Genomic DNA, 18,057 nt, shown 5'->3' on the forward strand with positions numbered 1-18,057 from the left:
AGGTGCTGCCGAGTAGTTTCTAAACTCACACTGAATTGTAGTCCCAGTTCCTCACATGTCTGGCCACAGTTCGCCTCAATTGCTTCCTGAGGGGCCACGGTGCCTCAGAAATAGAGCGTTCAAGGTTCTCAGGTTCAGTGTTCAGAAATAGAGGGACGGTGCTTGGAGGTCCCTGGTTCAATCCCAGCTCGAGCCAAGTGAATTTCTGGTGGACAAACACCGTGTGCGTGGGTCTCCTCAGGGTTTTCCCGTTTCCTCCCACTTTCTTCATTCCACCATTTCACTCATGTCTCATCATCACCGTCTCTTTTAGCCTAACCGGCATTACCGTGGGACGTAAAACTCAAAAATTTCATTTCATTTTTCAATTGCTGCCTGAAATCTTCATTTTATACATGTGTTGGTCTTCCGGCACGTGGTGCGTCTTCGAGTGTTTCGTCACCGTCCTTAAACTTGTTAAACCACCACTGTACTGTCCATGCACGAAACCCTCACCAAAGGCCTGGCATATCTTCCGCCTCTCTGCAGCAGCGTTTGACTCCAGTTTGAACTCGTACAGCACACACGCTCTTATGGCGCTCTGTGGAGGTTTCATGTTCATTCTATCCATACGCAAGTTCAGGGTGTAATTGAACTGCCACAACCAGGCGGTATGTTGGATATACCCACACCAACAACTGATCTTCGCCTTATCTGCATCCACATTCAACTCACGGTGTGAGGGCCAATTAAACACAAACCTCCACAAAAAGTGACAGAACTTTCTTGGTTACCTTCATACATTAGCCACCGAGATCTAGTCTTTTGTAACCAGGTAGCTCAACCGGAACGGAAATGACGATTTCTGTACAGAGTATTTTATTTTTTCTCCTCTTTTTTTTTTTTTTTTTTTTTTTGCCCTCCAATTTTTGGGCCCTAGGCACGTGCCTAGCGTGCCTAAGCGGAAAAGCGGCCCTCTTCGCAGTACTTCCCACGAAGGCGAGGTCGTCATAAAATCCCTGAAAATATTGCTGTGCGCTGCGCCTACGTTCCACTTCCATCTCGATCCATGCACGTTGTTCGTCTTTCCAAGACATACTGTTATGGCGCTACTAGTTTTGTCCTCTACTTTACAGTACTGCTGCAATTAACTGAATAACACTCAGTCGTTAGTACTTGCCACACTTAATCGCCTCACATTTCTTTATCAGCCACAGAACTCTTGTAATGCTGAGTTACAGTCGTCTGACGTGAAAAGAGTGTTGCCACTACTTTTTCCCCAACCTATATGTAAATATACCTTTTTGATTTTAAATATATGTAACTTCCTGTCAAGCTATCTTATGCTCTGACAATTAGCAAATCACAAGGACAAATATTTGCACATTGGCGTCTATATGCAGAAGCCAGTGTTCACTCACAGACAACTTTATGTTGCTTTATAGCAAGTTATGTACATTTTGGGACAATATTGGAATATGTTGTCCATCAAATGATTTACTTCAACACAAAGTAGTGTAGAACAAAATCCTTGAATAGATGTGTAAATGTTTCATGGAGTTCGGAGTGGTTAATGGGCACACTAAACTATTTTTTTAAAAATCCACGTAACCAATTACAGCTTTTAATTAAAAATGATTTTAACCTATAATGTACAGCATGCTGAACAGTTTGGGAGAAACAAATAGTTCACAATAATAATAAAAACGAAGTCTACTCACTTATTTTGAAGAAGGTAACTTTCTGGTGAATGTTGTAAATCCTCCACAAATCGAGCAATCAATCTGAAAGAAAATAAATACACACAATTTAAAAACAACTACTAATACAAGTTTCTCATATTGATCTTAGAATTTTAAAAAAAAAGGAATAGTTTGTAATTAAACACAAAAAAATATTAAAATGTGATATAAAATAGCACTTTTTTAAGGAGTGTTTTAATTGTTATCCTACAGAAATTTTTGAAGTTTCCATATAATTCACAAAATGAAAATGAATTGAAATCTTTCAGTTTAACGTCCCACGATTATAACCTTTAGGCTAAAGGAGACGGATGATTGGGACAAGTGAATGATGATGAAAGAATTGGTGGAATGAGATTGTGGGAGGAAACGAGAGTACTCAGAGAAAACTCTCAGACATGATGTTGTCTACCACAAACTTCCTTGGTCGCGGATCGACCCACGGGTCCCATGCATCAGAGGTAAGTGCTCTACCTCCGAGACACCGTACCTCCATTTAATTCACCTCTGCATTAAAACTTCAGATTTGAAAAAGAACTTTAAAAAAAGCCTGATTAATATGTGACATCATACTAAACTTCAAGTTAAATATCATCCAGTGTTGCCAATTTGGGGAAAAGTCGCTAAATCTAAGGGATTCGCCATCCAGGATAGCAACAAAAATTCATTTCTCCGATCAGCGACATTTTTTGGTGATTTTGGAATAACGATTTGGCGACTTACTTACAAATCTAGCGACTTTTGTGCTGCAAACAACTTGTCCTAAAATAAGTACTATTAGCTCGAATCAGTTCAGATATATATTTATTTTCGTTTTACTCATTTGAATCAGTGCAGGTGTCGACGAGCTGGGAAAGAACATAACATTTATATCTATATTCTCGCTTTGATTGTTGTTATCTCTTACCTTCTAACGGGGACCAACTCCAGCTTTTAATGTCCTTTAGTTTACAGAGCTTCTGTTTAGAGGCACAAATACGACATTACCGATACCAAACAGATTATCTGTAGAAGCGTTAGTAGAAGTGAAGTAAGATTTTTTCCTAGACCTTTAATTTGTTCGTTTTCCTAAACTCATTTTTGATTTCGTTGAAGCAAAATTGAAGACTTTGAGGCAAAAAACCGTTAAGTCCAAAAAGTGAAAGTGTAGAGGAGATAGCTTCACAAGGATTTCTCTTCATCCGATTTTCTTCAAACTCGGCACATATATACTAGACCAAAAATAAATCAACACGTTTTTTTTTTTTTTTTTTTTGTTTCTTTCGGAAAATAGGTTAAGGGAACAAAGGCCCCAATTGATTAAAAGAAACGAAACTGCCGATGCAAAGATGACTTCAAAGTAGGAAATACGGGTTTTGTGGTTTTTGCGAGAAACGGGTTGCAAGGGCAATAGCCCCCTTCGAAATGACAAAAGGACTCCGCACAATCCTTATAGAAATTGGATTTCAGTGGAATTGCTTCAAACCGTGTTATGTTGTAGATATTGTGCTTAAGAAAAGTCTCAATGGACACAACAACAAATCACTGACCGTATGGCCACCACTGGGAAACTTTTTTTGAAAACAGCCGAAGATAACGTTTTGGATCTCGGTACAACCATTATATGTTGTAGATATTGTGATCCTAAGAAAAACTCTGAATAGGAATAACCACCCATCTCTGATCATTTGGCCACTACAGGGCCACTTTTTTGAAAGCAACCGAAGATAGTGATATTCTAGATTTCAATGAAAATGACTGAAACTGTGATATGTTGCAGATGTTGTGATCCTGAGAAAAAGTGTCAATAGGTATACAATCACAAATCACTACACAAATCACTGTTTGGCCACTACAGAGTCGCTCTTTTGGAAACAGAAGGTAACGGTATTCTGGATTTCGGTGGAATTGCCTGAAACCGTGATATGTTGTATATGTTGTGACCTGAGGAAATGTCTTAATGAGCACAACTACCACTCACTGATCATTTGGCCACTACAAGGCCACTTTTAGGAAAGTAACCGAAGATAATGATGTTCCGGATTTCGGTGAAAATGACTGAAACTATGTTTTAGATATTGTGATCCTGAGAAAAGTTCTTAAGGAGCACAACCACTAATCACTGACCGTTTGGCCACTACGAGGCCACCTTTTTGAAAGCAGCCGAGCCGAAGATAGTGAAAATTTGGATTTCGGTGAAAATGACCGAAACCGTGATATGTTGTTGATATTGTCATCCTGAGAAAAAGACTCAATGGACACAACCAAAAATCACGAATCGTTTGGTCCTACAAGGCTTCTTTCTTAAAAAGATCTGGATTTCGGTAAGATTTAGTAAAACTAAGATATGTTGAAGATATCATCATGAGAAAAAGTCTTAATAGACACAACCATTGAATTTGTTTTGTCACTACAGGTCCAGGTTTTTTAAAACAGCCTGGTATAACAATATTTTTGATTTCGGTGTGAATGAATGAAATTGTGATATGTTGTGGATGTCGTGACCCTGAGAAAAATTGTCTACCGCTTTCCAAGGTTGTTCTTTGTCTTGCAAGATGAACTTCTGAATGCTGTCTGTGCTTAAATTATGTTGGCCGCTACTCTTTCCATCCCTTTCTCCGGTTGTGGGATAGGCATAGGACTTTTCAGAGTTTCATACAATTTTACCAAAAATCGGAGTATCCTTACCTTCTGCTGTTTTAAAAAATGTGGCCCCGTAGTTGCCAAATGGTCACTGATTGGTGGTTGTGTACATTGAGATTTTTTCTCAGGATCACATCATTTACAACATATCACAGTTTCAAGCAATTTCACCGAAGTACAGAAAAACGTTACCTCCTGTTCGTTTTAAAACTGTTACTAAAGTGACAAAAAGATCAGTGATGGATGGTTGTAATTTTTCAGACTTTTTCTCAGAATCACAATATGTACAACATATAACATATAAGTGGCCCTTTTAATCAAGGGAACCCTTTTTTTAAATAGGGATTCTTTGCCCCCTTAACCTATTTTCCGAAAGAAACAAAAAAAAAAAAAAAATACGTGTCGATTTATTTTCGGTCTAGTATATACGTGCCAAGTTTGAAGAAAATCGGATGAAGAGAAACGCTTGTGAAGCTATCTCCTCTACACTTTCACTTTTTGGACTTAACTTGTTTTTGCCCCAAAATCTTCAATTGGTCATAAAGTTAAAAATATTTAAAAGTGAAATTATTGTTAGTTATATATGAGTCTTTCATGCACATTCTTGAAGATAGTACTAGCTTGAATTGATCACGTATCTTATATATATATATATATATATATATATATATATATATATATATATATATATATATATATATATATATATATATGAAAGAGGCAAAATTCCACGAAAAATATTTTTAGCGACTTTTCACCCCAAATTGGAGTCATTTCATCTCCTATTTAGCGACTTTTTGTAACAACTTGTTGGCAACACTGATATCATCTGTCGTTTCGGAAATAATAAAAACGATATTTGTGGGGAAATAAGCTATAAATTGTATTGTATTGAAAAAGAAATTATAGTATTGCTTTTTCTTCAGAAAACGAATACATAAAATGCTTGCAATACATATATTTGAGTTTAATATTATATTGGTGTCAAACAGATACAATGTTGGTAAGTTTTCAGAAAGGAAATTAAATAAACACATTTATCAAGAACAAGGCTCTGAAAGCACTATACGTGTGATAAAACCCTTCATACGTAAAATATTGACGTATATTTTCAACGTAGTCATGATAGAACTATTTAAAAAAAGGCTACTAGTCGTTCTTGGAGTTGTGAGATGTGAAAACTATTTTGCTATATCAAGAAAAATTCTTGGGTAAACGTGTCATTACGAGTCCTTTGCTCACGCTGCGAGATGTTGACTGGGGGTTAAACATGCATAATCATCATGATAAAGAAACAAACAAAACAAGAAAAAACTCATAGCTTAAATACAGTAGTTGCACGAAAGAACTAAATCGTTTTCACACGAAATATATTCATTCAAAAGCTTTATGATAAATTCGGATTATATTGGTTTACAATTATGTTAAATAAATTAGTAGGTATACAATAAACCTGTTCATTCAAGCGCTAAGATATTGTTTCATTCCTCTCCAAGATGAATGCGATATTGTATATATAGTATACAAGCGTTTACAACTCATATTTTTGTTCCTATATGCAATATACGTGTTGTCATCCTTATTTAAGATAAGAGAAAATTAATAATTCCCATATCTATTGATATCAAGAGATCAAAATACAGAAACACAATAACCATATATATATGAACTATATCGAGAAACTGTAAGAGATGATTCTTCACATCAAAATAAGAATTTGTGGAGAAAAGTGCATTGTTTCAGAGCTAGAGAGACTCAAAAGCGTGGGAAAAAACTATGAAGTGCATAAAAAAGCCGATAATTTTCTACGCGAGGTTGGTAACACTGATGAAGTTGAGCATGCGCACGAGGGTACCCTAGTATTCTGAGCTTTCAACCAGGGGCGGATCCAGGACGGACTTCTCGGGGGAGCGGTGGGTTGTAATACTGCTACTCAGAGCTACTTTTAAGAGCTTCAAACTCTGTGATGGGTTTTATTTATAGGCCTATATATAAAATAAGAAAATTTTTCTTCTGGGGGGCGGCCGCCCCGATCGCCCCCTGGATCCGCCACTGCTTGCAACAGAGATAGAATCGTAGGGTAGGAGTGGAGTTGCGTACGCGCGAGTAGCAATAAGGTGAAATGACAGCTGTCATACAAAATCTCACCAAATATGACGTAAGATTTGAATGCCGAAAGACAGAATGTAACAACATACATCGGGAATTGCACCTACACTAATGAGTGAAGGGAAAGTCAGGCAATGGTGCAGAGAGTTTCGGAAAGACCTTCAAATCTTCATGACAATGAGTGTAGCAGAAGGCCAAGTGTTCAGACGGACGATCTGGGAACATGTGAACGAGAAAGTGAAATCCAATCGACAATAACTGAACTCGTTAAAAAGTTTCCAGAAGTGTCTGCGAAAAACAATGCATCGAATTGTCACTGACAAGCTGGATTATCACAAAGTATGTGCGAGGTGGATGCCAAAAATGCTGACAGATGCTTACAAAGAGCACAGAATGACAGCTGCATGTTATTTTTTTATTCTTCTGGGAGGAGGATGGGAATAACCTCTTTTCTCACATAACGACGGGGGATGGAAAATGGACATCGTATGCCACTGAGGAGTCGAAGTAGAAGTAAATGCAATTGTGGCACATGGTTTTTGTAAAGCGAAGAAATTCAAACAAACACGATTAGCTCACAAAATGATGTGTTTTGCTACTGAAAGGGCGTGATTTTTGTGGAAATCTTAGAAACAGAGCAAGCAATTGTAGCAGATGTGTATTGCCAAACACTAAATAATCTGCGACGTGGAATTGTTCTAATCCATGACAACCCCCGCCCACACACAGCTGCTCGTGTACTGTCGAGACAATTCAAAGATGTTGATAGGAACTATTAAGGCCTACCGCTCACTGGCGACAAAACAGTTGCGCAACTATCTCGTCGCTGTCGCCTGCAGTCAGCAACTTCAAGGAGACAAAACAGTTTTGTTGCCATACCCTCGCTCACTGGCGACGGCAACAGAAAAGTTGCCGAGCATTTGATATCACAATTTACATAATCGGCAACCGGAACAGTTCACATAATCATTGGTTTCGGACATTAAAAAAAAAAAAAAAAAAAAAAAACTACCGCTCATTTCAATGGCTAAATAAATAAATTTAAATAAACTTTTGAAGGTAGCGTCAACAGGGGCGTTATTTCAGACTTCACTTGAGGGGGGCAAGAGCACCACCGACATAAGACTTTCACGTTTTATACTAATATATTAGTAGACAATTGATTAAAGTATATGTATTTCTCAAACTCTTAGGGAGCAATTGCACCTCCTGCCCCCCCCCCTAAATGACGTCCCTGAACGTCAATGAGTGACAAAAATAACAGCATTATGTAAGCTAATGCGAACAGGAACAATTATTCGAATCAAAAGATAACAAGAATAACGAAACTATAAAACGACTGGAAATAACTAACAGAACGAAACTAACAAAAGCGGCAATCCGACAACACTGTACCATAACTGTACTCTCAGATGTTCTACGTATAGCCATAAGATAAAAATTGGCTTTCTTCGTTCTTCCTGTGTATTCTTCACGTTTTAAAATCGGCTACTTTTATACTGTACCATTTTTTCTTTTTTATATTTGAAATGGAAAGAAAATTGGTAATGATAATTTTATCTCTATTTTTCTAGTTGTGGGAAATTAATGAAAGTAGTAGTGTGTAGTATGACAGCGATATGTCATTATCGATTAATGTATGCTCATGTCCAAAATGATTGTCGCATATCTATAACTGTCTTCTTGTAAGAATATAATTTGATAATGATTTTGGAGGGTACTTTTAATACTGATACTATGTGTATAATCGGGAAATGTATATTTTTTGGTAAATTTCATCGGAAAGAATTATAAATACGAAAATTAGAATGAGTAAAACAAAATGTTGCTAAATGGACAATAAAGATTTATTTTCGTTTTATTGTTCTTACTCTTTTGACATGAAATTTTCCACATACATGTCTTTGCTGATTATACACATACTAACATTATAAGAAATACCGGGCGAATTCGTTATCAAATTATATTCCTACAAAAAACATATTTATAGACAATAATTTTGGACATGAGTGTACCTATCTGTGTTGTTTTTTCTTGGATGGAAAGCTCATTCTAGTTTCTTACAACAGTAAAACACACTTCCTTCAATAATTTCTTCTTTATATATATATTTCTTCTTTATATATATTTCTTCTTTATATATATTTCTTCTTTATATATATTTCTTCTTTAACGCTGGGGGTTTCTCTATTTCCTCAATTAATTTTTCATAGTCTTTATCACTAATCAAAGAATGTGTTAGTTTGTATTGCGAACACTTCTTTTCACGCGCTACACACGGAACGAACTGTTACGCGAAAAAAACTTGTAGAAAACATTTATTTTTTATCTTTTTACTTGGCGGTACCTCGGCAACTTTTCTGTCGCCGTCGCCTCAGTGAGCGGACTCCCATAAGACTCAATGCATTTTTAAATGTTGCGCAACTGTTCCGTCGCCGAGATGTTGCCCTGCTGTCGCCCTGCTTGGCGACACCTCGGCAACTTTTCTGTCGCTGTCGCCTCAGTGAGCGGACTCCCATAAGACTCAATGCATTTAGCCAGAGCGACAAGATAGTTGCCCGACAAAATGTTGCCAGTGAGCGGTAGGCCTAAATCCCTTTACAGCCTCTACCTTGCCCCCAGCTTTTTCTTCACCTGAAAAAGTAGCTTGCACGACACTGAAGTGCTCAAGACGTGAGTTCTGGATTGTTTGCATTCTCAGGCGGCATATTTCTACACAGAGAGTATATGGAAGCTTATTTCACGCTACCAGAAATGCCCGGAGATTTATGGCGACTACGTCGAAACATAGCCAAGGTATGTATTTGTTTCAATCACAATAAATTTCTTCTGCTATCATTTTCTTGTTTTATTTATTTAATTATTTAGGTCTATTTATTATTTTGATGTGTGACTCATAGATTAGAACTCACTCTACTTCGAGTAAGAGAAACCGTCGTGGCGGTCCATATCAGCGTAAAGGAAGTCACGCATATGCAATTCAAAAATGAATATTTTAGCAATATGCAATATGTGTACAAAGGGTTTCCCAGTCATGCACTCAAGAGATTCTTTTTTAGGTATGCTCTGAATTCAAGATGGGTCCAAGGCAGGCTTTTAAGGTAAGCCTTAACAGCACTGAATACGTAAGTAATACACTTGGGCGGGAAGTTTTAAGTGTTTGGAACGGTAAGTAATATTGCTGCAATGTAATGGAGAGTACTGTTTTTCCCATAGGTCCCATATCTTGTAGCACTGGGGGCGTCATCCAAAAATTTTAAATGGAAAAGTATGTCATTTGATTTATCATTGAAGATATCAAGAAAAACTAAACTTTTGTAAGAAAAAGAACTGTGAGTCACTGTTACCGAAATGGCTACCATTTAAATGAGTTTTATGTGATAGTTTGAGAATTCAGGGTTTGCATGTCTTCTCATCTTCATATTTCCCTATTTAATGCAGCTTTTTGTCCATAAGAGCTGTAGAAAATGGAGGAGATGACAGCATATCTCTTTAGTACTTGTTATATACTGATCAAACCATAAAAAAAAAAAAAAAAAATCGAAGGGAACCATTTGGTAACACGGGCTCTTATTGAGAAATTTCATATTCAAGATGGTGCCTGGACGAAGGCACCGAATTATACTTTAGACTGGAATATATGTTCCTATATATTAGTTAGAAACTTTGTTTTTGTACCAAATTAAAATAATTGATAGTAGAAGTAACAAAAGTGGGTATGGTGTTCACATAGGCTATTGCCGCTGTATTTAAAAATGATGGCTACTTTTGCCAAGAAATAGTTTTCCTTGCTTCTCTCTTTTCATTTCTTGACAAGCTTTCATAGATATCAAAATAAAAACATCACAAAATAATTAAAGGAGCAAAATCTGAGCTTTTTATCGATACTAAAGTCTTTCCTCTACCTTTAAAAAAATGACTGAGCTTTTTATCGATACTAAAGTCTTTCCTCTACCTTTAAAAAAATGACTGAGCTTTTTATCGATACTAAAGTCTTTCCTCTACCTTTAAAAAAAATGACTGAGCTTTTTATCGATACTAAAGTCTTTCCTCTACCTTTAAAAAAAATGACTGAGCTTTTTATCGATACTAAAGTCTTTCCTCTACCTTTAAAAAAAATGACTGAGCTTTTTATCGATACTAAAGTCTTTCCTCTACCTTTAAAAAAAATGACTGAGCTTTTTATCGATACTAAAGTCTTTCCTCTACCTTTAAAAAAAATGACTGAGCTTTTTATCGATACTAAAGTCTTTCCTCTACCTTTAAAAAATGACTGAGCTTTTTATCGATACTAAAGTTTTTCCTCTACCTTTAAAAAAATGACTGAGCTTTTTATCGATACTAAAGTCTTTCCTCTACCTTTAAAAAAATGACTGAGCTTTTTATCGATACTAAAGTCTTTCCTCTACCTTTAAAAAAATGACTGAGCTTTTTATCGATACTAAAGTCTTTCCTCTACCTTTAAAAAAATGACTGAGCTTTTTATCGATACTAAAGTCTTTCCTCTACCTTTAAAAAAATGACTGAGCTTTTTATCGATACTAAAGTCTTTCCTCTACCTTTAAAAAAATGACTGAGCTTTTTATCGATACTAAAGTCTTTCCTCTACCTTTAAAAAAAAAAAAATGACGAAGCTAGTCAAGTTTATGTGGCGCAGGATCTAGCGTTTTGGACTGTTAGAGAGTACGTTTGTTTTTTCTTCCCGCCTAAAGGATGGATCTGTCTGCAACGCATTGTTGCCACGCCACGGTTAAGTTGACAGTTTTAATACACTAGGAAACACAGCAAAACGCGACACCACTCACAAATCACTGTAACACATTTGTTCGCGTGTGGCAACTGGGTACTTCAAATACCCGCCAAATAGCCTGACTTCATTTGATGGGCTGGCTGACAACCAGCGTTGCCAGATTACAGAAACAAATTTATCGTCACAATAACTAAAAATTATCGACTATCAGAAGAAATTATCGTATTTTTCATGCACACACAAAGTATATATATATATATATATATATATATATATATATATATATATATATATATATGTGTGTGTGTTCCACACATGACTTATAAAGCTGTATAATAGGAGGGAAAAGTGAAAAAGCAGTTAGGATCATGAGTTCGCTTGTTCTTCTCGCTCACCAAAACGAGAACCGAGTTTCACTGTGGTTTTATGGTCATCTTGCTGACATGAGATTTGTCCGCTGAAGCGGTTAGGGATTCAAAAAGGAAAATGTCATTTTGTTTGCTCTTTCGTTTTACAGTCGACATTTTTGTTCCTGTCCATCTCCGCAGCAACAGCTGTTCTTCCTTATGCACAAAGAAAATACCAGTGGAAAATGTATATTCTATTCAACCCTAAAATTATCGTACGTTCTATAATTATTATTTTCTATCAACCAAAGCTCAAAATTATCGTATGTTTTGATAATTATCGTACACTCTGGCAACGCTGCTGACAACTAACATCACCTACATGACAAAACCAACAAGTCGTCTATTGGATTAAAACGTTCACGTGAATGCTAGCAAAAAACAATTTAAAGGCCAACCAAGTGCACTGGCGGGAAGTGTGCCAAGATAAAACAAACGCACGTGAAAAGCTTCAGTTATTACTTCTAAACAAATTAACATTGTTCATTCATAGCTTCATATTTCCCCTCTCACTTAATTAAAAAATCGGTTCCTAATACGTATATAAGTAATTCTTTTTTTGTTTGTTTGTTTCTTTTCTTTTCTATTTTCTTATTTATCTTCTCCTTTTCTTGCATAGGTACTGAACAGCCTCACATAAATTATGTGGGTTGCTTGAACACCGGAGCTCCCCTCGAATCGGTGCCCCTGATGCCATCTATTTATAGTACTGGCTTTTAAATGCATATAGGTAACATACTCTTGTAGTCTTGTTCCTGCCTTCAAACCAAATTAAAATAAAATTTTAAAAAATCATATTGTAAAGACTAAAGAAATGACTAGAGAAAGTATTTTTTTTTAATACTTCAGAAAGAGGCGCCGTGACCGTTGCGCATCATCAGAAAATAAGGACTGTTTAGCCACTTTTACTTGTAACCATAGATGGTAGCTTTAAATGCAAAATCAAGAGTACAAACTCAGTGGATGGTTTACACGGTTAGCGAAAACTCCAGATGCTGATTTACTTTGATAGCTATTGTAAAACCCTAAAACGATTTTCATAGGTTAATCCATTTCGACAACTGATTTGGAGTTGTGCAACACCCTGTTTGATATTTGTGACAGAGAGGTGACCTTGCACAACGTGAACTTCATTCCCTTCTCCTAAAAGTTGGCGAAAATCGATATCATCGTGGTGGTCTGCATTTGTGTGTGTATATGTCCGCCCTTGGGAAAAGCTTCTGGCAGGCCTCGCCGTGCCGTTGTACTGTATCTCTGCAGTCCAGCGCAAGAGAGTAATCTAATCAGCTGCATCAGAAATTACACTTGCAAATGCTTACATACTTACGTATTTACCATGCCTGTCCGTTAACTGTGTAATTTGGTTATGTGCCACAGAGAAATTTCATTTTCTAAATCTCTCAAAAGACTAAGCATTCTGTTACAGAAGAAACGTAAACTTTGACATAATTGTTTTTTTTTTTTTTTTTTTTTTCGCTAAAAGTTTTCCAGTTAAAATTCAAACACAGATACATGAGTATTTCTGCTTAATGAAACATGCGAAAAGTTTAGTTCGTCTTCTCTTTGTATAGTAAAGAACCAAAACAAATAAATAAAGGTTCTTTAAGCTAAACACGTCTCACGATTATTTCGTGCAGCATACTATAAAGGGGATGGATGATAAATCTGCTGTCCAGGGCAAAAGACCGCATAGATCCTGTTATGTACAGATTTGACCAAAAGAGGGTTATTAAGAACAGGCAAATGACATGACCAGTGACGACACTAGAGGAGGTGAGCACCCCACCGGTGGAATTCTCTGCTCTCAGACATATTGTATTGAAAGGTGGGTCAAGTAGTATAAAACTTATTTTCGGAATACGAAAGATAGGTGTCCTCCTTCCCCACCAAAAAAAATCATCTGCCCACCCACTGACTGGCGTCGTCAATGCACATGATGGCCATGAGCATTAAAAGGCAAAAATTGAATCCCATATTTACAATATTGATGACGTTATCCTAAGTATACTGCTTATCGTATTCGTAAGTTTGCGACTTTTAGCTGAACAGATTGTGATATTCTCAAAACAAGTTTTTCAGCATACATGATTTCTTGCCTTTGGACGCAAGATAATGACAATGGACGAATTAGTGGAACAGGAAGGTCTGAGATGGCCGTGGTGGCTTAGTGATACAGCACTCACCTCTGTTGCGTAGATCCCATGGTTTATACAGACAGGATTATTATCAGAGTTTTGATCGAATCGTGGAATATTGATTTCAAGAACAGAAGCTACTGCGAATTAATGAAAGCAGAACCCCAAATCATTCTGAATTTCGTTATCTCCTGCGAGAAATCTTCAACGTATAGAAAAGGATGTAGGACTTATAAAAGTTTCAAAGTCTTCATTAAAATACAATTAAAAGGCGTGTAATATACTTACTTGGTGGTTGACTTTGAGTTTACTGTCCCTTTTTAGCACCAAAGCTATATGGGACGAGGACCTGCAGCAAAACGTGGGATGCAAAGCACATGAGTTCCGAACGGGAATTGCAATATATTTTTTGTATTTTATCTGTTGTAATTATTTTTAGTGAAACTAACCGTTTCCAAATAATGTTATTCCATGTCATTACACGAAAGAATATAAATTGCTTGTGTTTGTTGTGTGTAAGTTCTGAATATCACATATATCTTCCTCCTTCCAATCTCCTAAAAGTCGTAAATTCTTCCTTTTTTCATGATAAATCTAGCAACTCTGTTTTATACACACGTGGAAATGCATCTCAGAATACTCAGCACGAATTCCCGTATCTAGATCAGTGGGCCTATGTACACAAGAAGTGATTGTACGTCACAAGTGATCCTAACATGGCTTCCATTGAGCATCAGAAACATGTCATGTAGGGTGTTCGAAAATATACAGTACTCAACCTAATACAGAGGTGCGTGCCGGTGAGTTTTAGGGTGCAGGTTGCACCCATGAGATTATTAATGGGGAACCAAATTTTTAATTGAAAATGGTACAATCAAACTAGGGAATGATAAATTTGGGGGAAAGAACGGTAAATTTGCATCCAATTAATCGGGGAAATTGGCACCCTTACCTTAGTAACACGTGTAATCATCCCGAACGGCCACATAACCAGCTATTTGGACAAATAGTCGGTCGTACAAATACTGGGTATTGTATTCTATTTCACGCTCTATGTCGATCTAGTTAGCTAGTATATCAACGTTGCCGGAGTCCGGCTGGCGACCAGTATTGGGAAGTAAGTAACGGAAGTAACGCGTTACTTTTTAAGTAACGTTTCCTAGTAACGTGTTATATTTTTTCCAAAGTAACTATAACGGTTACGCATTACAAATTTTTAAGTAACTTACCTAATTTGCTTTACATTTCTGATGAGTAACTACAATATATGTATATTTCAGAAACAAATGTTTCTTTCCTGTAAGTAAATTTTTTTAGAATGGAGCAATGGAGCACGAACTATGTCAGTGGCTGACAGTCAGTCACTGACACAAAAAGAAACAGATAAAATTTTAGCTTTACTTGCTGTTTTTGGAAGAAGAGCTTCAGTTGTTTTTAGTTGGTGTTAAGTATTATTTTGGTGGTTGATATTACTTTAGTTGGTGTTGTTTTTATAGAGATGGAGAACGAAAATATTTCACCGTTCGAATATTTGTAAAAGTACTTGTTCTTAAAACTTGAGGATGACGGTAGACAGAATTTAAAAGTAAAGTGACTGAAGTGCCCCGGTGGGAGACCGAAACAGTACACACACAGACATTTGGGATCAAGCTATTGTCCAAATATTAATAACTTGTTTACGCGTGCTCTTAATATTATATTAATGCTTTCTTCAGTACTTCATTCTTGGATAGTGCTATTCTGTTTATACTTATAGAGAATTTAGAAGTTGCAACTTCTTCGGGAAAATATACTTCAATTGCAACAAAGTAAGAAAAAAGATAAGATTTTATTTTTTCAAGAGATTAACTCTCGTAGCACCATGGCTAGCAAGTTACCTTAACTACCCAGAAGGAGTGCAGGTGCACCCCATATAGAAATAGATTAATACTTATGTGACACTGTGCTTATGCTTTATAATTACGCTTGAAATTAACAAATAAATGTATTTAACATACAGGGTGTCCGAGAAGTCCTTCCCTGATTACAGAAATTGATAACTCAGGCTAGAAATAAGATAGAAATATGAAACTGGTGTTGAATTGTTTACAAACTATAAAAGTTTTGGTCACATCAGTACACTTCCACATGAGCACCCTTGGTAGCACGTAGCACATCTAGGCGATATTCAATTTCCATCCACACATTAGCCAACATCACTGGAGGGATCGATGCAACGACTGTGGTTATTCGTTGCTGCAGGGTTTCAAGATATGGTACACGTGTTCGGTAGACCTCATCCTTGACATAACCCCATAAAAAGAAGTCTAATGGGGTTATGTCAGGAGAGCGTGGAGGTCAAGCTGTTGGTCCATCACGACCAATCCATCGCCCAGGAAATGTCCTATCGAGATAGGCACGGACGTCCAAACCCCAATGAGGTGGTGCACCGTCTTGCTGAAAAACGACATCGGGGCAATACTGAAGCAGCTGAGGAACAGCATACAGCTGCAACATATCCAGGTACACTGCAGATGTGATGGTATCCTCAGCGAAGAAGAATGGCTCGATAATTCGATCGTGCAATAACGCGCACCAAACTTTCACCTTTGGACTGCCTCTGGTGAACTCCCTTACCTCCCTGATGGGTTCTGAACCCCAAATGCGTACATTATGGCGATTCACTACTCCACTGACAAAGAATGTCGCTTCGTCGGAAAAGGCAATTCGTCTGAGATAACCATTATCGTCCCCAATACGTGATAGCATTTCGACCGCAAAGTCATATCGACGTGTACCGTCGTCGGGCAACAAGGCCTGAACGAGTTGCACTTTGTAAGCACGAAACAATAAACGTTTGTATAAAATGTCATGGATAGAGCTTTTTGGCATCTGTAATTCACGTGAGGCCCTGCGCACCGATTTCTTAGGACTTCTCAGAAAAGACTGCCGCACAGCCTCCACCGTGTCTGCAGAGGTTCTTGGTCGACCAGACCTCGGCAGGTCAGCAACCGACCCTGTGTTCTTGAACTTCTCATACCAGGCTTTAATGCTCTTGACATCAGGTGGAGTCCTCCCAAATGTTGTCTGGAACTGTCTCTGCACCGTGGTTGGTGATCGTGTCTCATGGTACCACAGGACACACTGTGCCTTCTCCTGGTTGGTTGGCTTCTTGGGCTTCTTACTTACGTATTACAAACCTAAAACAAAAAAAATTGAGACTTGGTAAAACAGAACAAACCTAACACAGACAAAAACTTTTATAGTTTGTAAACAATTCAACACCAGTTTCATATTTCTATCTTATTTCTAGCCTGAGTTATCAATTTCTGTAATCAGGGAAGGACTTCTCGGACACCCTGTATTTTAGCATATTATTTATTGTATTTAGGTGCTTGCATTGTATAAATTTAGAGTTACTGGTAAGTTTTGATTCACCTCCAGTTTATCTGTTCTCATTTTATGAGTTGTAGTGTAATGCTTCTCTATATTCTGTATTTTTAGTTTTGTATAAGAATAATATTATTATATAATTAATTTAGCAGAATAATACCTATAATAAGCAGTCGTTTTTTTCTAATGCAGTATGACATTTTAGGTGTCGTCCACATATTACGTAACCCTATATTTGACCAATATTTACCTCCTCCCTTCCCCTTATCACACTTCGTGACGCAAGGCTGAACCCCTTTCCCTTTGTTACGTAACACTTTTTTCACCAATTTTGCTTATTTTGGGGGTTATTACAATAAAAAATATTTTTAATGGTAGAACTTTTATTACAAATTGCTTGTATTCTGAATACATTTGCATAATTTTTTCGCCAACAAATCAAAGTATTATTTGAAAACGGTAGAACATTAATAATATTTTAACCCCATAATGTTGTTTAATTAACAGTCTTAATTCTTCGAAATTGCATACTATCGTTTTCTGAAAGAGATTGCATCTATCCTCTCCGGTCATCGATAATTAGCAAGGAGGAAATACTACCCGGAAGATGCAGGTCAAATATGATCTAAAGAACTGATATCGACCTCTTTTTCCAGAATCCAGGATGTATTTGAAGTTCGCCGGTGTCGAAGATGCAAAGAACATCTCTTCCTCGTCGACCACATATTCGAAGTGGCTGCACACGTGCAAGGGCAGGGACATCTCGTTTGTGAACAAGCTTTCGAACATCTTTAAACTTTGGACTTCACCCTTTCAAATCCTTCAAATCCTTCATACGTGCCAAAATACGAATACACTAGACTTCTAAAGAAATATTTAAATAAATAAAAAATCAGTGCATGATGAGTACCCGGCGAATTAGGTTTGTGATATCTTATTTT

At 37.0% G+C, this 18,057-nt stretch overlaps 1 protein-coding gene across 2 annotated transcripts in view; it reads right to left on the bottom strand.

The window, feature by feature from the left end:
* LOC145666730 (uncharacterized) overlaps nt 1–18,057 on the bottom strand; it is a 334,294-nt gene that overhangs the window by 191,379 nt on the left and 124,858 nt on the right. For both annotated transcript variants that reach the window (XM_081734260.1, XM_081734261.1), the window contains one exon: nt 1,701–1,763. In XM_081734260.1, the coding sequence (XP_081590386.1) occupies nt 1,701–1,763 (63 nt within the window). The remainder of the gene's footprint in view (nt 1–1,700; nt 1,764–18,057) is intronic.

The sequence above is a fragment of the Thermobia domestica genome, chromosome 12, assembly GCF_964235325.1.
Source record: "Thermobia domestica chromosome 12, izTheDome1.hap1.1, whole genome shotgun sequence".
Taxonomy (NCBI): Eukaryota; Metazoa; Arthropoda; class Insecta; order Zygentoma; family Lepismatidae; genus Thermobia; species Thermobia domestica.